This window comes from Coloeus monedula (assembly GCF_965178545.1).
Source record: "Coloeus monedula genome assembly, chromosome: 22".
Classification (NCBI taxonomy): domain Eukaryota; kingdom Metazoa; phylum Chordata; class Aves; order Passeriformes; family Corvidae; genus Coloeus; species Coloeus monedula.
In genome coordinates this window covers 2,130,989-2,152,912 of record NC_138802.1, presented here as the reverse complement: position 1 = coordinate 2,152,912, position 21,924 = coordinate 2,130,989, and the positions used below count along the sequence as shown (strand labels likewise).

General features: G+C 44.3%; 1 protein-coding gene across 1 annotated transcript; it reads left to right on the top strand.

Annotated features, from left to right (window-relative positions):
- Positions 1-1,889: 1,889 nt before the first annotated feature.
- On the top strand, positions 1,890-20,859 carry SSU72 (SSU72 homolog, RNA polymerase II CTD phosphatase). The gene is made up of 5 exons (XM_082295803.1): positions 1,890-2,022; positions 7,910-8,053; positions 17,528-17,667; positions 19,290-19,408; positions 20,218-20,859. The coding sequence occupies exons 1-5, from the start codon at positions 1,943-1,945 to the stop codon at positions 20,317-20,319; spliced, it is 585 nt and encodes a 194-aa protein (XP_082151929.1). The 5' UTR covers positions 1,890-1,942; the 3' UTR covers positions 20,320-20,859.
- The last annotated feature ends 1,065 nt before the right edge of the window (positions 20,860-21,924 follow it).

Sequence of the window (21,924 nt, the reverse complement as noted above, 5' to 3'; positions counted from 1 at the left end):
GACAAAGGGGCTGCTTGAGGAAAGAGGAAAGATTTCTTTGTGAAAGTTGAGGGGATAGTGAGAAGAGCTTTTCTTTTTACGGAAAATACAAGAGAAAGGCAGAGGTTTTACGTGGAGGGAAAAGAGGAGAATGGCAGGTTGTGGGAGCAAGTGCTGAATGTCAGGAAAAGGCTCTGCTGGAAGTGCTGTGGTGATAATGGGGAAAAAATTCAGAGAGTGGAAAAAATATCAATGGGAGGGCAGAAAATATTTTTAGGAAGCACTGAGGAGAGAGTCCTGCCTTGCTAGTGAGGTTCAGCTTTGCTGGGGAATAGATTTGTTCCTTTGATGTCCTGTATTTCTCTTGCTCTGCTACTTCCTCCTGCCATTGAAATGGGCAAGTAAACCAAAGTGGAAAAGCATTATGAGATGGAAAAGGGAAAAGATTATTAAAACCTCAGAGAAAAACGGGACTGAGCTGGGTTGAGCAAGGAACACCGTGATAATTTCGATAATGCGAGAAAACAGTTCTGAAACCAGCGCATTTCACCACTTGGTGGGTACATAACCAACTCCTAGTTTTGGCCATTCTCATTTGTGCAGTTTTCAGTAAAAGCGTGAGCGTTTACTCCTGAAATGCAGAATCCCGTGATTAATCCTAACAGCAGCCATCTGTCCGCGTTTTGTTCGCTGCGGATCCCCCTGGGCACAGACAGGGCGCTGGGCTTTTCCAGGTGTCGAGCCCAATTCTCTTCCTGGGGATGACTCAATCCTGCATCCAAGCGCTTCCCCTCGGGATCCTCGCGTGTCCCAGCCCCGCTGCAGCATTCGGCTGCCATCTAGTGCCAAAGGGAGGGAAAACTGTCCTAAAAACCTGCTTTTCTGACAAGCGGTGCTTTTAAATTCCACAGCCCGAGGAGCCCGCAAGATTCAGGGATTCGCGTTTTGCGTTGGGAGCGCTTGAGACCTCACCGCCCTTTATGTGAAGAAATCTTCCTAAGCTTCAACCCGAACCTCTCCTGGTGCAACTGAGGTCGTATCCTCTCGTCCTTTCCCTTGTTCTCTGGGAGAAATCCCGATCCCCCCTGGCTGCCCTCTCCTGTCAGGGAGTTGTGCAGAGCCACAAGGTCCCCTCTGATCCCTTTTTTCCCCCAGGCTGAGCCCCTTTCCCAGCTCCCTCAGCCTCTCCTGGGGCTCCAGACCCTTCCCCAGCTCCGCTCCCTGCCCTGGAACGAGAAGCTTTAGAATCCTGGAATATCCTGAGCTGGAAGGGACCCACAAGGATCATCCAGTTCAAGCCCTGGCCCTGCACAGCCACCGCAGCGATCCCACCCTGGGCATCCCTGACAGCTCCTGCAGCTCCGGCAGCCCCGGGGCCGTGCCCATTCCCTGGGTTCAGTGCCCAGCCCCCTCTGGGGGAAGAACCTTTCCCTGATATCCAACCTAAACCTCCCCTGACACAGCCCCAGCCGTTCCCTGGGTCCTGTCCCCGGTCACCACAGAGCTCAGCGCCTGCCCCTCCTCTTCCCCTCACGAAGATGTACATTGCAACGAGGACTCCCCTCAGCCTCCTCCAGGCTGAACATGCCCTCACATTCATCATAAAGCTTCCCCTCCACACCTTTCACTACCCTCCTCTCAGCACCAACACCTTCATATCTATTTTTTCATAATATTTGTGCCCCAAAACTCGGGGTGAGGCGGCATAACCCTCTCCCCCCATGCTGCGCCTAACGCTCCCCAGGGCTGGCCGGCGACTCACACGCCCCTCGCCCAGCACCCTCCGCTCCCTTCTCCCGGCACTCCCCTCACGGCGGCCGCGGCCGCTCCGCCTCCCCCGCGCCGTGCCGCGGTTGGCCGCGGCGGGGCCCTGCTGACACGTCCCGTCCCCGCCCGCCGCGCTGCGCCGCCATTTTGTGCGAGCGGCGGCCGGGAGGCGCGGGCAGCCGCAGCCGTGCCCGCCATGCCGTCCGCGCCGCTCCGCGTGGCCGTGGTGTGCTCCAGCAACCAGAACCGCAGCATGGAGGCGCACAACATCCTCAGGTAACCGCTGCTGCCCGGTTCCCCCACCGTGCTGGCGGCGCTCCGCTGTCAGGGAGGTGCGGATGGGGCCGTGCTTCGGGGCCCGCGCCCGGCCCGGCAGGCCCGCGGTTGCGGGGCAGCACCCAGCTTCCACCCCGCCTTCACCCTGCTTGTAGCCGCTTTTCATCCCGCTTTTACCGCGTTTTTACCCCCTTTTCACCTCCCTGGTACCCCCTTTTCGCCCCGTTTTCAGCTCACCTCCTCCGCGCCCCACTTCAGGCCGCGGTCGGGGGTCCCGGCCCTCCCTGACGGATCTGCGGCCCCAGGGCTGAAAACGCGGCCTGGGGACTTGGGCAGAGCAGGGTCCGTGTCTCGGCGTGTGGAAACTCAAACGTTCCCTTTTTCCCTTCCTCCCCCCCCCCCTTTTTTTTTTTTTTCTTTTCTTGAATGCATCTGAAAGGGGCCCACAGGGAAGCCGGAGAGGGAGTCTTCGTCAGGAGCTGGAGGGATAGGACAAGGAGTAATGGGCACAGAGTGAAAGAGGGGAAATTTAGGTGAGGTGTTAGGAAGAAATTTTTTTAGTGTTGTAAAAAAGGTGGTGAGACGCTGGCACAGGGAGATTGTGGCTGCCCCATCCCTGGAAGTGTCTAAGGCCGGGTTGGATGGGGCTTGGAGCAACCTGGGATAGTGGAAGGTGTTCCTGCCCCTAGGTTGGGTTTTAAGGTCCCTCCCAACCCCTTAACATTCTGTGAAGGTTAAGCCACTCCATGCCCTGAAAAGGGAGCCCTTTCCTCTCCCAGGAGAACCAGAACATTCAGTTCAGAATGCTAAATGTCTTTGAGATTATGAGTGTTAATCTGTTTAGCTCTCAGCTTGGCTGAAAAGGTGAGATGGGAGACTGGGACAGACTGACAGGCAGGAGAGACCTGATCTGCCTGAAATCATCTCCCTGAATTTTCCCTTTGCACTGCAGGAACGTGATTAGGGTGGTCGGGTTTATTTTATTAAAGTTATGCAAAGAAACACTCACATTAGAAATACATACTGATGGCATAGTAAGCAAAACAACTCTGTGTAAGCTGTGTGCTACCTGTAAATAAAAATAAAAGCTTTGGGAGGAATAAATAATAGAAACATTTGGTCTGGCAGCCATCTTACTGTGACAGCATTTCATGCACTTCACGCTCACACTTGGCATCGGATGTTACCTGATGAAAACATGGCATTGTTTTTCCTCTAATAATGCTGGAGCTGAGTTTTAATTGAAACCTGAGTTTTAAGGACAAAGTTAAATTTACTTGTAATGTCTGGTCTTTTCCTTCCCCAGCGTTTTTGGATAAATAAATCACTTCCGGTGTGACTGATGTTCACCAAATGTGGCAGGGGTGGTTTTTTAAAGTCCCTTCTCCCTTAAGATTTTAACTTAAAAGTAACAAAACCGTATTTAGAAAACGTTTGATTTTATTCACATCTTTTGTAGTTACAGTATCCGTAACATAAATGGCAAAACAGATAAATTGCTGATGCTGCTCTAAAGAAATAACTGCCCATATGCCAGTAAACGTCAGGAAAATGTGTGTTGGCTCAAAGCCAGCTTGTCTCACCAGTTCAGGGCAGTGTCTTGCTCTGTGTTGCACTGCAGCTGGAAGGAACACATGATTAAAAGAGGAAGAAGAGTTAGGAAGAAACGGAGGAATTACAAAACTTTAAGGTATTTTGTAAGTGGATGACGAGACTTTAAAGGACACAAATTCTGTGTGCTGTTGGAAGGCAAAGTCTGGGGTCCAGCACTCAGTGTGTTGCTTGTGTATTTTGTAATTAACCAAGTTTTAAACACTTTGTTCTGATTTTCCAGCAGAAGTCAGACTGAAGGTCTGTCTGAAGTTTGTTGATAGTTATTCTATCTAGAGCCATCGCCACAGGGGTGTGTTGAGCCATGGAAGCAAAGGGGAGCAGGAAGAGCAGTGCAGAAAGACACAACCCCTGTTGAAAAGCCGTCAGACTGGATGTGTGTAACCCTTCCCTAGGTCAGATCTTACTCATCCTGCAGTGTTTGCTTTCACAGATGTGAGTGCAGGCTCTGCTGGGGTGGGGTGAGGTGAGAAGCAGAACAGGCCTGGGTGCTGTGTAAGCCCTGCACAGCAATAACAAAAACATCCCCGTGTTACCAACACAAACCCACAACGTAGCCTCACGCCAGCTGCTGTTACAAAAATTAACTCTACCCCAGCCAAAACCAGCATATTCTGTAGGTGGTTTTATCTTTCATTTTACGTTTTGCCACAGAGCATGCACACTTAGGCCATGGTTCTCCCTCAAACAGAAGAGGAAGGCAGAAGGGTAAATCTCTCACAGCCAAACTTTTTTTATGCAGCAGTTTCCACATTTCTGTTTGCTTGGTAATACCCTGATGGCTTTGGAAGGAAGTTACTGAGTTCAAGTTCTCTGTGTCACTGCTGGTAATGAGAGCTCGTAAAATGCTGGTACACACTTCAGCCACCTAGTCCTTGTTTTAGAAAGCTAACTTTTAGGAAATTAGGAGTATGAACATGAGATCTTAGTGGCAGTAGAGGAATTCAAATGTTGCAACCCTTATAGCAAAAACTTAACTTTCATATTGATGTGAAGACTTCTAGTTCAGCACTGACAGTGTTAGAGGACTTAACTTGCACCCATGCTGTTTCCAGAAGTTGTTAGTCACAGCTTCTCTCCTGACATCATCTGTCAGCACCAAAATGCAGTGAGGTATTGACATTTGTATTGCCTAACTTAAGAAATCCTAAATTAATAAACCCCCAAGAAGGAGATGTTTTCACATTTTTATATTAAAGCACACTTTCATTTGACAGTTTAATAGTGATAATGCAAATTACAGCAAGTTGTTAGCATTCAAAATGAGTTAACAGTGCTTTTGTCCTGCTGTTCAACAGTGTGGGCTTGTTTTGGGGAGTGGTTTGGTTTTTTTAATATTGATTGGGTGGCATAAGATATTCTCTAAGTAGCCTACAAGGCTTGCTGGTTATTTTACTGCTACCTCTTGTGGAAAGGGATGTGGTAAAATTAGTGATTGGTCCCCTGAAAATCTTCACCACTCTGAGCTGCAGTGGCACTGCAGGATTTACTGCATTTGTTTCATTATTTAGTAAAATTTCTTACAGCCATTGTAAAGAGAGGCTGTGCTGTTATGAATGTACAGTAAGCTGAAAAACAATTTAATAAGAACATCAGAGATGCCTGAATAACAGTGAAATAAAAGAAAGGTGTGGACAAAAGTTCATGTCTCAAGCTGCACAGATTAATATTATTTCTCCTGCCAGTGCCTGAAACGGAGTGGTCCCAGTCTGGTGGGTCAGTTCAGTCCCAGGGTGGTCTCTGCCTTCAGAATTGGTGTTTGCAGTGAGCTCTGAGATCCTTTGGAGGGAAATGCTCAGGGGCACTTGAGTGGTGCTTGTGAGCTCGTTGTAATGAGCTTTGGACTGAGATGAGCACACCTGCTGAAAATGAGATCTATGCAGTGACTCACTTTGTCCTTAATATGCTGGCAGTTTATCTACAGCAGCATGAATAGTATTAAACAACTTCCTGAAATACGATCATTACTGTTAAAGTTTAAGCTCCACATTTTCAGAAATCAGTGCTAGGATAGTCTGTTAGTCTGTCTTACTTTACTCTTTATGACAAAGCTCATTGTTTTCCATCTTCTGGGTAGGTTTACTAGGCCAAAACCAAATACTGTATATCCATTTTCTTGTAGGAATTGTTCATTGTGAAAAATGTGCCACATTACCACAGACACCTGATGATTCCAGATGTGTCCAGCTGTTTAATAAAAGGCTCCTGAATAATGGCTCTGTGCAAGCATTTTTCCCTCTCTTATGCCCCAGTTGTTGCAAGAACGGTGTTGAAATGTTTTTAGGATATTTCATAGCGGTAGTATTTCGTTGTACCTGAAGCATAAGTAGTGTAAAAACTGACACTACCACTCACCAAGGTAAAAAGCACAAAATTCCATGTGAGGAACTCATATTCCAGCTATTCAAGGAAGTAATTTTGAATGGGTCGTGGGCCTTGGAGGCACAAATTTTTGATGTGTTGAATGTCAGAGATTTCAGATTGGCTTTATACGAGATCATGCAAACTTCAGGGACATCTACAGCAATTGGAGGTGGAGGTTTTAATGTGTGTGATCCAAGCAGACCTGTTTCAAAGAATAACATTAATGGAAAAAAAAAAAAAGTTAGGAGGAAACCATAGAAGAAAAGATCAAATTGAAACATGAATTTTTTAGCACTGCAATTTCTTCTGTAGATGTTATGCCTTTCTTCAAGTCCAGTAGAAGCAGCAGAATCAAGACTTGGGTCTGCAAGTATTGCAGGGAAAATAAATGAACAGTGACTCATAACTGCACCAGTTACATGTGATGGAGGACTGGGAGGGGCAAAGATTTGCACTTTTTTCCACTTGTATCCGTTTTCAGTCTTTAGTCCTGCAGAAAGAAGCAAGAAACCATCATGTATCTTGTCTGTTTACAGAAATAGGAACCTGTAAATAGTTGGCTGGAGGAAAAAGTGTGGGGAAGCAAGAAAAGAGAAGGGGGGGGGCTGTGTTCCAGTAGGAGGAACTGAAGGAAATAGGTGTTGATAGTTTCAGAGCAGTGTTTGAGTTTGGGGCAGAAGGTGATCACAGTCTCTGCCCAGAAGCATTTGGGATCACTTTGAAGATACCCTTTGAAGGCAAACAGACACATTGAGTCCGTGTCTTCTGCTGAATTTTCTTGTCTTGTGTGTGCAGACCAGCGAGTCAGAGGCTGGCTCTTGCACTGGGTCCCAATTATGCTCACTCTCCTCAGAGGAAAGCACTACAAATTCGGGGTTATTACTGGGGATGTGGGGACACAGGCATTGGGTTGTTCACTCCATTCAGTTTTTGCTAAAACCATTGATGCTGAAAGTGAGAGTCCTTAAAAAAAAAATGGATGAAGTTGTGGTCTCGCTGTTTCAAGTTAGATTGTCATTACAGACCCAAATGTTTCAGCCTTCTGGATGATAGCAACAGTATTTTACCATGTAACTTTGTCCATTAGATCACTAGAAAATCTCTTTTTTTGTCCCATTATTCAGTATATTGCCATGTTTTGTAATATTACTGAAGGATGTATTGAGGTTCAAGTACAAATATTTCAGTTCATCAGCAAGAACATTTTGGCATCACTCCTAAAGACAAGCAGGGTCCTGCCTCCTTTTTTTTTTTTTTCCAATTATAACTATTAACCAAGTAGTTGTTCATAAGAATGGAATGAAGTAGTCCCTGGTTTAGCCAAGAGTTTTAGGGAGCAGCCAGCAGAACATCTGCCCCACTTGTGTAAAGGTAATTGCACTGTATGGTTTTCAGTGCCAGGCACACAAATGTTTATCCTGGGCTTATTAAATTAGGCCATTTGGGCAACAAAGTGAGAAGAATAATGCAGTTGAGCCGACAATCTTAGCAGGACACTTAAATATTGACCAGTCAGTACAGTTATTTATTTGTATTAAGAAAAAAACATCTCTGCCTCCACTGTGTTGTCCATGAGTGAGTACACAACACACGCTTGTTGCAAATCCAGGATGCTGGAAAGCACAAAAGGAAAGCACAGAAGACATTTCCAAACAGCTGTGTACCATAATTGTAAGCAAATTCCTATCAAATAGAGGTGTTTCTTTAGGAATGGTGTGTGAGTTTGGATTGTAACTGCAAGGAAAACACGCGTTGGGTACTCTTGGCAATTTGGTTGCCCAACTGTTTGGCTGTGATTTGGTTGCTGGCTAAGAGGTGTTTTTAAAATTCACTCTGTGTTCTTCAGCGCTTTAATTTTTAAAGTCTGTCCAACCTCATGGCTTTCTTTCCTCCCTTCCCTTGTGTCTTTCAGCAAACGAGGATTCAGCGTCCGATCCTTTGGCACAGGGACTCACGTGAAACTGCCAGGACCAGCCCCGGACAAGCCAAATGTTTATGACTTCAAAACAACATATGATCAGATGTACAATGATCTGCTTAGGAAAGACAAAGAACTGTATCCCTGTGGCATGGCCTCTTTAAAAAATCCAGTGTGGTTCATCCTTGAAAGGTGTAATTCATTATTTGGCATTAAGAATCTAGAGTTGCTTGGCTGGCGAACTTTAAAATGATTTTAAGTTTATAGGAGGTTTTTTAACAATGGGCCTCTAATGCTCCCTTGTAAATTGTTACCCAGTTCCAATGCACACATTCCAAATGCTCTTTTGTAGTGTGTTACCATGTTTAGCTCTTGAGTGAACACATCAATACCCTCACAGATTGTCCATTGCCTCCCCTGCACTGTGGATCCTTCTCAGTGCTAAGACTGTCCTGGTTATGGATTTGGGAAGAGCGACCACCTCGACATTAATGTTGTATTTAGCTCAGACAAACTGCCAGGTAAGGCTTACAGAATACTTTCTCTGGGAGAGAGGATACCTTTCATTAAAGAGCTCACCCTTCTCACTGAGGATTTGTGATACGTGATTTGCTCTGTGCACCGAGAAAAAATAACTCTGTAGTTTGTTATAAACAATGGACAGAGGAGAGCCCAGTAACATTTAATCCTGGAGAGCAAAGGTGATCAGGGCTAGGCACACTACTGAAAATGTCCAAACTGCATTATTTTAAAATTCCTATATTTAAAGTTGATTTTTTTTTTAAAGAAAACCCACAAACAAGAATTGGGGAACTCATTCTAGATGTTTTTTCAACAAGTATCCTTTTTTAAAAAAAGTTCAAAATGTAGGATGTAGTCTTAAAAGGATCACATGAGATGTGCTGGTTTATTTGATTTTTTTTTTATCCCTCTGCCTATAGAGAAAAGGAAAATCTTGCAAACTCATCTTAATGAGGTATGCCATATCCATATCCTGATTAAAAGAACTGCTTAAAAGAAAATTCCTTGAGCTGAGAATTAATTTTAACAAGCACGAACGACTTGAGATTTCCTTTTTGAATTCTTCATTGCTGCTGTGCTGAGTATGGCAGTACTTAGTGACAAAAGCCAACAGAAAACCAACTTGTTCCCCCCCGCACTCAGCATATTTTGGAGTCACCATTGTGGTTCTGCTCCATGCTTTGCTGTGTTCCCCAAATAAATTTGCAGTGTTACAGTTAAACCTTTTCTCAAGATACAGGAGGTTTAAACAACAGCCACTGCAAGGGAAATAGGGCAACAGCAAATGACTCTGACTTTGCTTTTTTGATTCTCAGATAATTTAAGGTTTGCAGACTGAAGACTCTCAGCGCAGAAAGCAACTCCATTTCCAGAAGTGGGTTTTGAGGGTAAAGACTTTAACCAAAAGCAGACCTGCTCTCATCAGCGAGTTGTGGAATAGATTTTTTGTGACCCAGGGTCCCAGGGGCTCTCAGTTTTGTTGGGTGAGCATAACCTCAGAGAGGGGATGGGAATTACCTGTGGGGTGGAAGGGGCTGCTCTCCTCATGGGCTTGGAGTGTGGTTGGGATGGGGGAACAGAAGGAGGGGTGGTTCCATATGATTCAGCTGCTTATTCTGTTTCCCAGCCTTGCTTTCATCATCTGTAGCCTTTCCATGTGGTCTGAAATTCTGAGTCTTGCTGACAACACGCTGCTTGTTCCCATATTCCAGTGAGGAGACACCTGAAGTTTGAGTGCTCTCCTTCCAGGCGCTGTGGACACCAGCTACTCAGTGACATTGTGGCTGTGAGGGAACATCCTCTGCCCAAATAAATGACCCCCAGGTTCAGAAAGCAGTGGCCTCAAACAGAAATGAGCTGCTGCACTATTGGACCTCACTCAGAGCAAGGTTCAAAGTGTGTTAGAGAGAAGAGATGCACTGAACCTCTCCTGTTCACTTGTGAAGAGGGGGGACAACTATTAAAAACCCACTCTGCAGAGACTAAAAGCACCTTCATTGCAGTTAATTAGTGAAATACAGAGTGCAGCCTCTCATACCTTGAAGGCATATGTTGAATTTCAGAAGCACAGGAATAGGGGATTAATGGAGCCAGGAATACAGATTCAGTTGAGTAGGTGGTTACAGTAGATCTAAAATGGAAGTACTTCAAAGCCTTTTAAGATGTGGCAGTTAAAACTTAGAGTTAAAATAAGTATCAGCATCTCCCATTGCATTTTTAGAACATAGCATTTAAATTCCCTGAGCCCCAATCGAGGACTGCCCCAAAACCATTTAACACTGTTCTGAACGTGGCTTTTGGTTGCTTTTTAAAACATTCCTCTCTTATTTCTGGGACAACAGTAGAGAATTGTTTGAGGAGGACTCGTTTGAGGAGGACACAGCCATGGTCTGTAGTACCAATACATACACCACCTTGTATTTGCATGTGTAACCCACCTTTCCAGCATTAGCATTACTTGTCCTTATGATTACTTGCCCCTTACAACTCTGTGAAGGGGTTTGAGGACTTAATTCTAATTCTATGGTGGTGACTTTAGAGGTGAAACAAAAACAGAGCAAAACTGCTGGTGAGCCTTGCCTTCAAGTGAAGGCAGAAGCTAGTCAAGGGTGCAACTTGCTAAACAATTTGAATTTAAGCCCAGTTTAAATCTTCATCAGCAGTTGCTGTTATGCCCAGGGATAGGAGCTGTTCAAATGGAAATTTAACCAAAATTGTGCAGGAATTGCTCCTGGGTTCTTTATCAGTGTGAGTAACTCCATGGCTGATTGTTTCTTTCCTTTCCTCAACGCTGATGTGTCTGTGACCCTCACATTAAAGATATCTAACGATTTTCACAGATGGGGGGTATTTTTAATCAGGATTTCTAGGCAGCCTGCACCCACCCTGCAAGCTTGGGCTCCTGCTCTGTTCCTGACATTTTTTACTTCCTCTTTTAATTTGACCTCCCTAACTTTAGATAAGATTGCAATTTTAGCTCCTTAGCTACATCAGGTTATAAAACTATGGGGAGGGTGGAAAACGTGTCCTCAAGAACTTCCTAAAGCTGCTTCAGTTAGAAGGAAAATTCCAGAAATGAAGAAGAACTTGGTGCATCTCCCTTGAAGACACTTGATTCTTTTCTGTCAAAAAAAAAGGTAGTGATAATCTTGGTGATGGGATCTAGTTTTAACTCTGTGAACTCCATATTGAAGTTGGATGCCCATGTTGATATTTCCATGTAGCTCAGTCTTGAGGAGTAACTGACTTAAATTCTACTTCAGGTAAGCTCTTCATGCATGTATTTATCTTAACATTTTCATCTGGGTTTTCTTCCTGGATTTTGAACTGATAAGCACTTGTCAGCTTCTCTCCTGAGCTGTCACTCTTGAGTGTTCAGCAGGAGAGCTGTGTCTCTGGAAGCCACTTTGGAATGTTTTGTTTAGATATGTTGAGGGATTTTATTTTTTTTGTTGGGTTTGGGTATTTTCTTCTCCTTTTTTTTTTTTTTTGAAGCCTAACCTTGCAAGAGCTAAAAATAGTTGAAGTCATGGCCTGTGTGTCAGTGGCAAATCTTCTTCCAAAAGCAGTGCAGTACAAGTCTCATTTTCTTTCTTACCATGTCTTTCAAAGCACTTCGGTGCTCCTAGAAATAGAGAGAAGGGATGAGGATGGAAAGAAGTGTTTAAACTGGATTTGAAGACTTCTAAGAGGCACATTTCTGCAAATCAACACACTTCCAGCCACAGGCTGAATTCCAATCCCTTTTTCTCCATGAAGGATTGCAAGACCAAAACGCTTCACAAAATCTCAGGCCTTTCAAAGGCAGCACTTTTTCAGTACTTCTTCATCTGCCTTCTGATCACACTGCCTTTAATCTTGGCTTCATTCACATTAAAAAGGAAATACATCAAATTGTTAAAAATATATAAGCTAGATATATATTATTTAAATATTATTTCCCGTGTGTTTGAGCCTTGGGACGTGGTAGAAACTACAGACCCCAGTCTAATAGCAAATGCTTTTCAACAACATAAAACATCCTCTGCCATCCTGTCTCTTCTGGGTAGTCTGAAAGGTTTATTTCCCTTACCCAAGGTGAGTCCTAAACAGATGCTCTGAGGAATTCTGACTGAAGGATCCAGTCTGAGGCTGATGACTTGTATAAAATCCATTCAGAGCTGGAGTGATTCCATTCTTTGGCAGTTTCACCCCAGTTTGAAGCAGGGGAGCGAAGTGACAGTCGATGCTTCTTGCCTTGAAGTTGCCTCCTATTAACACAAAACTTCTGTGCCAACATTAGGGATGCTTATGCTTTTTTTTCTTTATTCCAAACCAATTCCTATTTTCATGGTAGCAACTGTAATTCCTTAAGCTGGCATTAACTGCAAGCCAGGAATGTTTCCTGCAGACCTCATCCAGTATGGTGCTTTCTCTGCAGGCTCCTGGTGCAAAGTGGCCCTGCTGGCTCTGTGATTGTGTTCTCAGGTTTCCTAAATGTGCTAAATGAAATGTTCTAATTGATTTAGGGTTTGCAGTGCTTGTGGTTTGCTCTGTTTGAGGTACCTTCTCTGGCTATAACTGGAGATTCTGAGTTTCACAGCACAGAGCGGTGACAGCAGCGGAAGCCAATTTGGAAATGGCTGTTGCAGCCCCTGTTTCCCTGGGAAAGGGGTGATTCATCCTTTCCCACAGACCTCTCTCACAGCACTTCCCCCCCTCCCAGTCCTACATTTGCTGCTCATCTTTGGAATCTGGCACTGCTTCCCAAACCTGCATCCCAAAGAAATCATCCCAAAGTCACTTGTGACCCTCCCGAGCCCTTTCGCTCACCTGCTGGTCCTTGGAATGACTGCAGAAGTGACATCTCTGTGTCCCTTACTGCCAGGTGATCAAACCCTGTAGATTCCAGCAATCCAAACCAAACTCCTCTTGAAGTTCATGCTTGGATGAAGTGCAGAGACAGCTATTTGATGGCACAGTCAGACATGCCACATCCTCAAGTCATCTTGTCCTTGGTACCCTTGTCGTTCTGGTAGTCCCTTCAGTACATCTGTGACATCCTTTCTCTGCCTCTTTGGCACTGGACTTTGCCATTACTCCCTTTCTTTTCCCCTCTGACGGCTTCAGTCTGTCCATTTTCACCCCAAATACAATTTCAGCTGCTCAGCACTAGCAAATTCTTGTCTGGCACTTGAGCTCAAGGTGTTGGCTTGCCTTCACTGATGTGTGGGTACAGACCCCTCAGCTCTGGGGCTCAGCCAGGCTTCAGGAAGTGAGCAGGGCTGGCATGTGGTTATTTCTATTTGGTTATTTCTATTATTTCAGTTGGATTTATCTGTGCAGCTCCTGGCTTACAAATGCTGGGTGCTTGCCCTTCACTAGGAAAAACAAGTTCAGTTTCTTTGCAGGTCATTCATGCACAGGCACGAATGTTGCAGAAATGTCACGGAGCCCAGCTTAGCATCTTCATGATAATTTGGATGGCATATTTTAGAATCATAGAATGGTTTGGGTTGGAAGGGACCTTAGAGCTCATCTTGTGCCACCCCCTGCCATGGTAGGGACACCTTCCACTGTCCTGGGGTGCTCCAAGCCCCATCCAACCTGGCCTGGAGCACTTCCAGGGCAGCCACAGCTTCTCTGGGCAACCTGTGCCAGGGCCTCCCCACCCTCAGAGGGAGAATTTTTTCCTAATACCCCATCTTACCCGCCTCTGTTTCCATTTGAATCCAACAGAACGGTTCAGTGTTAAGGTTTTATTAAGTTAGAGAACAACAAAAGACTTGTGAGCAGTCTCTGGTTTGTACTAAACTGCACAGTTTCAATTCCAGAGGAAAGGCATTGTGTTCTCTGGCTGTGGAGTGAAGGCAGTTATTGCAGCCATAACCACTGTGCTTGGAAAGTAGAATTTGTGCTGCCTGTGCCCATTTCCAGTCTTTCATTCCCTCAAAAAAGGAGCTGATTGTGAAGGTGGAAGAAGGTTGGGCAGCCTCACCCCCCCCCACACACTTCATTTAAGGAGATGTCCAGCTCCTAGCCCAACTGCCAGGCAGGCTTTAACACAATGTGTTCTGCTTATAATGCAGATACTAACAAATGAATTAAGGTGATATGGAAAAGAGACCTGCAAATGCCATTCATGCTTGGGTGAGAAGCACTCTGCTCTGCTCCTGGTTTTCCCAAAGAAGAAATGCAGTGTTTGAGGATGGTCTCAGCTGCACCAAAGGGAATAATCAGCAGATTGATTTGAAGATGTAGAAGCTTTGGGTGCCAGCCATTACTTTAAAAGATTTTTTTTGCCCCCCTAAAAATGATGTATACATTTTAGCAAATAGCATTTGCCCAGTTATGTTTAATAAATTGGCCTGTATATTTTCATAGAATGGCCTGGGTTGGAAGGGGCCTTAAATCTCATCTCATTCCACCCTTCTCCATGGGCAGGAACACCTTGCATAGACCAGGTTGCTCAGAGCTCCACCCAGCCTGGCTTTGGACGCTTTGGGCAGGGGGATAGGCATGAGAATTTTAGTTGTGTATATAATTAATTTCTATACCCCAACACTTGCAGCTCAAATCACTTGTGAGCTTCACCTTCACATGGGAGTTAAAATGAAGCTTATTGAATGCTTGGATCAGTAAGATCATTATTTTATTATACAGCACAGAGACTTAACTGTCTTGGCCATCTCTAGGTTGGTGCTCAGGGCTTTTGGGTTTTTTGGGTCCTGTCAGTGACAAATAATGATAAAGTTTGGAGGGGTGAGGGATGTTTGAAGGGATGTTTGGAGGGATGGTTGGTTACCCAGATGTCTGGAGCACAGAACAATCAACTGGATGGTAAAAGGCATTTCTGGTGTCTGTGACAGGAGTTTTAAATTTGGGTAGCAAAAGCAGTGAAAGCTTTAGGGGTTTAGCTAAACACATCCTTTCTGTTGTTTAAATAAATCTTCACACTAGTATGGGATATTCTTAGCTAAAAGGAGAGAATGCAGAGTCAGTAATAGAAATTCTCCATGAGAATGAGCAACAATGCTGTGCCTGTTGGAAAAATTCGACTTTTGTGCTGCAACATCTCCTTTTTATATCGAGCCTTTGCACTGCTGAGTCGTCATGCCTAAATTCCATCACTCTGTGGATCTGTTTAGCACAGTTACTCCAATAAAGGTGAAATCTGAATTGGACTCAGTGTAAAAATGAGATGGATTTCCTCTGCCAAGAGTTTGCAGTAGGTGAAGAGAAATGTAGGCTTGTTCTGGTGTCCTCCTGAGCATGGAAGGGCTACAAAGGTGTGACAGCACAGAAAACCAGGGGAAATTTTGTCCTGAAAAGAGAGCAGGGATGCACAGGACAGGGAGCATGGAGTTGAAATGTGTTGGAAGGAAATCAGAGCCTGACTTAAGTGATTCAACACCTGCCAGCGTGGTGGAAACCATTAATAAGTTGCAGTATCTGCATTCACCTGAGCTCCCAAGGAGCAAGAAGCTGGGTTTATTATGCACTGGAAGCAGTTTTGCAGAGCTCATCCCCTGCCTGCTCAAAGGATGAGGTGGTGCTGGCTTTTTCCAGGTGAAAAAGATTCCAGGCAACCAAATCGGAAAGCGCCATGAATCTGAACTGCTTCTCTCAGTCTCCTTTTATAGGCAGATGGACCCTTGGAAAAAAAAATAGCTGTAAGCTGGCAGCAGAGAGCTGGGCTGTGAAGCAGAAATCTTGTGTGGGTTTGGGAATCTGCATAATTCTGTCTCCAGGCTCAGTCAGGAAAGCGAGGGGACAGATGCCAGCAACATTTTATCCTAGAAAGGGAAAAAAGAGAACCCAAAAAGTGTGTGGGATGTTGTGGATTCTTTTTTTCCCCCCTCTTGAACTACAGGATGTAGAAATGAGGAGTACAGAGCCCAGGAAGGGCTCTCTTTCCAACTGAGCAAAGCAACGCAGGCAGATGTTGGCATATATTGGAAATGGCAGCTATTTTGGAAATGATATTTTGAAAATGCAGTCATTTTCCTGCTCTGCAGATAACCAGAGGTCTGAGGTGGCTGCATCCAAGTGGGGTTTTTTTTCCAAGTGTGACTAACCCCAGGAGAGTTCACAGGGGTGCTGGGCTGAACCAGTGGGTGCTGATGTGCAAGAGCTGCTGGTGAGAGCTTTGGGCTGTAAAGGACAATTCTTTAATAATACAAGCAGAAACCTTCTGGGAAAGAAGAGTGGTAAAAAAGGCTTGGGAGTGACGTGGAGAAAAGAAATGCAGCAGAAGTCATTTGGCTAATTGACAGCATTTAACTGTGCTAAACAGCCTATCACTCAGTTCGTGGTGCACAATTGAAATTACAACTAGTTGAAGTGCAGTGGTGCAGACACACAGAAGAACTGAATCTATTTTCAATGTGAAGTAGACTCCTGTAGGTAGAAAGCTGGGTTTAATTTTTAATGTAACTTAAACACTGGAGGGATTTAAAAGCTTTGGAGGCTGTTTGCTTGAACAGGAGCACCTTGAGCACACAGGTGCACATCTGGGCAGTAGAATTGGAGCTCCTGCAAGAAGGTAGGCAGGAAGTTGTAGGTCTTTCATTACAAAAATAGTAGTGTTTCCTGAAAAGAAATACATGTCTGTCAGCTTTTCAGCAAGGAAATAAGCCCAGATGACCTCTTACAGACTGCTACAAATAATGGAAATTGTTTTATTCTCAGAATTCTGTTATCTCAAGAAATTACAGGCTGTTATCCCTGTTATTATATTGTAAAATGGCTTAAAATACAGCTGTGTTAAAGTCAGGAGGAGATGCATCCACTCCCAGGCTTTCTCAGTCCAAACCTTTCCTGGTATTCCTAATTCACCCCTAAAACTTTGCCTTCAGAGGGAGTTTGGTTTTACTCAGACCTGCAGATTGATGTGACAGTCAAGCCTGGAGTGCTCCTGATGAAACTGCACGTCCCAGGAGGGTGGGAAAACAGTGGGATTAGAGAATCCTGCCTGCAAAGGGGCTCCAGGATGTAAAATCAGAGCCTCAAGGTTACAGCACCAGCATAAATTTAGCTCCCAAGCAGCATCACAGATTCCTTTCACACAGTGATGAGGCTCTGACAGGCATAAAGTCAGTGTTTTTCTTCATTCCCATTTATGCATCTCAGGATATTTTTATGGGATGTGCTTCTGAGGTTTCTTTGGCTTCCTTTGGAGGTTCAGTTGCATAAACCCACGTTCCAGGGAGGACTTTGTGCAGGTGGCACCTGAAACACCACAGGATTGCCTTTGAAGAGCGAGGCCCCTGGAGTGAGGGCCAGTGGCTGAAGGGAATGTAGGACATCCTGCTCACAGAAACAGCACAGGCTGGGGGTTCTGAGCATTTATAAAAATAGTTGCCCAAGAAAAGTTGTCCTTCTGAGGGCCTTTTAAAGCTGTGGTGCCAGTGACAGGTCTCTGAACAGCAGCTGCATGATGGGGATCACACTGTCACCTTAGGAATCTCTTTAGTGGTCACTGATCTTTAGATTTGCAAACAGAAAGAATATTTTATTTTAAAGGTGCAGTTATTATTTAACTTGTGCTGGTCATTTGCTCAAAACCATGACTTTCCTTCAAGTAAAGATACTTAACTCAAGCGTCTTCAGATACACACAGAATGGAATTTTACACATGTTGGACAGAAATAAGAGAATCAAGCCACGACCAGAAAGATTCCAGAACTGCAAAGATGTTTTTGATTTGATCCTAACGTGTGAAGAAAGAGTCTATGATCAAGTAGTAGAAGGTAAGGAGCTTGAACTGATAAACCAAGTTAACTTTGAGTGGTTTTTTTCCTCTCCTCCCTGAAGTCCTTCACAAATCTGGAAACATCTCTGTCTCCTCCAACTACTGAACACCAGTGAGGACAAGAGCTTGCAGTTACTGATGCAGATTTATGCACCAGAGAAGTGATGGCTGAGCACTTGTCCCCTAAAGGTGCTGGCAGCCACACAGAGTGTGTGTGCACAGCAAGGGCTGGATAAGGAAATTTATAGAAACTCCGTGTTTGGTTTGGAAATGCTCACAGATCTCAAAAACTTAAATTGGGATGAGCTGATGGAAAAACAAGTCTGAGCTGTCTTCCTTGTGCAGCTCCCCTCCCTTCCCTGCAGAAGGCTTCCTGTGACCTCCCAAGCAGTTTGTCCCCCTTAAATACCTCCTGTACGGGTGGAGAAACTTCACTTAACCCTGCAAATGTGCTCCAGCTCTGCCTTTAAATGAGTCAGAGATGTGCCAGAAGGATCTCAGCTGGGGATCCACATGAACACAGCACAGGGGATGCATGTGAACTCCCTCAGAGCCCTGGGGTTTCAGCAGGAACTCCATTAATTGCTGAGCTCAGAGCCTTGTGTGTCTGGAATTGCTGGGTATGGGTTTGTGTGAGGTTTAAGGAGTTTCCTCCACGCTGAAGCACCAGCCACGTGAATTGGTATCATCCACAGAACTTAAAGGCTGTCCCTTGGCCTCTTCAGTGGTCATGTCACAACAGCAGGATACTTCTGGGCTTTGCCAGGGTTCTGAATGCTCAGCTGAAGGGTTTGAAATGTGTTGGTGAGTTCTGAGAGCAACTGCTCTGGTCCTTGAGGGGATCTTCAGCAAGTGGAAAGCAGCTCTCACTCTGGTTTTTAAATGGGAGGGAGGGAGGTGAAGAGCAACCCTTGCTGATTTTCCAGCTCTCTACCTTCACAATGCCCTTCACAGCTGGCCCAAATGGCTCTGGATGTGAAAAATGATATTTTTAAACAGCTTTGCCAAAATGGAGGTGCAGAGTGGAGATAGGAGAGAGCAACTTTTGGCTTAGAAACTGGATGAAGAAGGAAGAATATGTTAGAGAGGCACCACACTAACACATGGGTGCACTTGTAGGAAAAATGTTTCGGTTTTTTCCCCCTCCACCCTTGTTAGTAAGTGAAAAACATTCAATTAAAGTAGAATTTGCTAATGTGACTATCAGTGCTTAGCTTGCAGGAGTTCATCCTGCAGTGGAACATTCAGAGTGTTGAATGTACAGTGCTTTAAAAAAAAAAAAAGAGCAATTAAAACCCTCCAGATGAGGAAGCCCAAAATCCTTCTTGACTTTTGAGGCTCTTGATCTTTAAAATTGTCAGAGTAAGAGGAGCAGTAACTTCTCTTGAGCAGGACAAGTAAACTGCCATGACCCTTTCATTTTGTTTCCAAAATCCATTTCTTGTTTTTTTGAAATAAAAGGGATTATGGTTTAAGACAATATTAAACAAATTCTAAAAAACACTTTAGAAAAGATGAATGTGACAACACCTATGTACTTTTAAAAATCGTATTACTACTCTGTGTACAATATGATACCATTCCACCCAAAGTTTTGCTGTTGTGTTTTGTTTTAAATAGATTTAAATTCCAGAGAGCAGGAGACGTGTCAGCCAGTCCATGTGATCAACGTGGACATTCAGGATAACCACGAGGAGGCAACGCTGGGTGCTTTCCTCATCTGTGAGCTCTGCCAGTGTGTAAGTAAAAGAGGAATCAGGAATCCTGGGGGTGCCTTGGACCCAGCTGGCTGCTCAGGGGCTGGGCTTTGTTTGCTGCTCCACAAAGCTCCTGCATATTACAGTTGTTCTGGTAAAATCCATGTCAAGATGCAAATTCCCACATTCTCCTGCTTATTTTCGGAGCTGTTGGGCAAGTGGGTGAGTTTAACTGAGCTCGTGGTTTCCAGAGTGAACTCCTTTCAAACCAGTTGTAATTAGGTGGGATTTAAAAGTGAGAGTTGCATTCTGAATCCCAATATCCTTAAAAATATCCTGCATTTTATTGTACCACACTAAACTAAAAACTACAACTAAAATGAGCTGCACTCAGTGTGATGAGAGCAGAGGAGGAACCTGTGTCCTTTTACACTCCAAGGCTGAGGAGTTCACCATCCCAGGCTGGTTTTGACTCCAGCCTGTGTGATCTATTCTGGTCTTAAATCCTTTCCAGCTCCAAGAAACCTAAAGAGGGTTCAAGGAGTTGAAATTTGAGCCATCTGTTCCGTGTGCCTGGAGCTATTCTGGAGCCTGCGTTTGTTATCTGGGGAGGAGGGATGGTGCCTACTCAACAAAGTCCTCCTGAAGTGCCACTTGGGTGGGCTGGGATCTGCAGATAAACATAAAGCAGAATATCTGTGCCTTTGGGAATGCTGGGAATCTCAATAAAAGCACCATTGGGTACAGGCTGCTGAGTGAGATTTCCCAGTAAACCAAAAAACTGGGATTATTACAGTGTTCTAAACACCATGTCCTTGGAGCCTGGTTGCTCAGTCTTTTTTCTCTTCTAGATACAGCACACAGAAGACATGGAAAATGAAATAGATGAGCTGTTACAGGAATTTGAAGAGAAAAGTGGAAGGACTTTTCTTCATACTGTCTGCTTTTATTAAAGCACATCTGTCTCTTAGGCCTTAATACAGATGAGGGAAGCATGTGTTTAAAGTTCTGATTATACTGTATTTTCCTGGAAAATGAATATTGATCTTTTGTTTGTTTGTTTGTTTGTTTAAAAACTCCTTTTCAGTGTCCTTTATTTTTTTTTTTTTTCAGGTATTCTGTCACAGGTAGGCAGAGATACTGCTTGGGCTTGTACATATAAAAAATGATTAAAAGTATACACAAAGGCCACCTATTTAAAAATGAAAATCAAGTTTTTCTTTAAATCCTACTTTAATTATTATAAGTAGGTTTTTAATTATAAAGAGAATGTTTCTTGAATATAAGTTTATAATGTATTTTTCCAGCTTATGGATTTATTTTATTTCAGTTGTGCTTTTTTTGGGGGTTTTGTTGTTTTTTTTTTTTTTAATTTTAATGTGACAGAATGGCTGAACTCTGTGAGGATGTGAATGGAACAATGAAAAAACTGAGTATCTGTATATTATTAGCTATAAAGTTGGAAGCATCCAATAAAAATAAAAAACCTGTAAGTTTGTCTGTTTTCAAAATAGAAGCTGAGGAAGTGTAGCTGTTCTTTTTGAGGTAAAACGTGGAATTTTTGTGTGAGGTGAAAGACTGTGAGGCTTTAACTGGAGCAGTCAAGGCCCACTGGATATAGGGAAGATGGGGCAAACTCCACAGTCAACAGAAATAATTGAAAGTTGGGGGTTTTTAACCAAAGTCGTTTTGAATGGAAGCATTTTCCTCCCTGACAGCAAAAGTAAACAGAGAATGGGGGTGTGCATACAAATAGAGCAAAAGCTCAGAGTTCTGTCTGCTCAGACTGATAAAAGTTAAAACAAACCAAATTATTCCACTTTTCACAGTGTGACTGGTAAAGTGCTGTTGCTTTCAGGCAAGAGAAAATCTTAAAAGTTGTTTTTTTAAAGGCACCTGTGGATGATGTGGAGCAAAGAAGGCTCTTTAAAACCGGGCTACATGAGGACAACTTTGTAAACATCGTGTTGGAAGGGTTTGTGCTCCTGGCTTCTCTCATTCTGTCACTGGCCTCTGACAGCTGACAGGAATCACCTCATTTTCCTTAACTTCAGTTGTTTTGCACATGCAGGAATTTGGTGCCAGGACTTTCAGTTCAGGCCAACGTTCCCCCCCTCTGTGCAGACAACATTGGCAGTGTTGCAGTGAGTCCTGTGGTGATGCTGCTTAACCTCTTTGAGGGAACACAAAATATATATTAAAGACCATCATTTCAGGTTCCACAGCTGCAAACTGCAAGTCCATACTGGAAAATGCTTCTTGGCAGCTGCAAATGCTGAGCTCTGAGTCAGGCCCTCAAAGAAACCTTACACCTCTCCACTCCTGGGAGCTGGGGCTGGCTGGGCTTGCCATGGCTTTGTGGTAAAACTCAGCCCTCTGCCAGCTCCCTCCCTGTCCTGGACAGTGTCCAAATGGGTCAGTGCATCCTAACTTGGGTCCTGGGAATCTTTAATAACCCAGAATTACCTGTGCTGGGGTTTTTCTGTCTGTTAAAAACACTTAAAGCAGAAATTCTGTGGAGAATGATTAGATCAGAACAAGCAGGGGATGGGGAGTTG

Excerpts from the sequence above, each read along its gene's own strand:
- SSU72 (XM_082295803.1), top strand. The coding sequence starts at position 1,943 with ATGCCGTCCGCGCCGCTCCGCGTGGCCGTGGTGTGCTCCAGCAACCAG. Across the intron at positions 2,023-7,909 it reads GAGGCGCACAACATCCTCAG|CAAACGAGGATTCAGCGTCC; the intron begins GTAACCGCTGCT and ends TGTGTCTTTCAG. Across the intron at positions 8,054-17,527 it reads CTTAGGAAAGACAAAGAACT|ATACACACAGAATGGAATTT; the intron begins GTATCCCTGTGG and ends AAGCGTCTTCAG.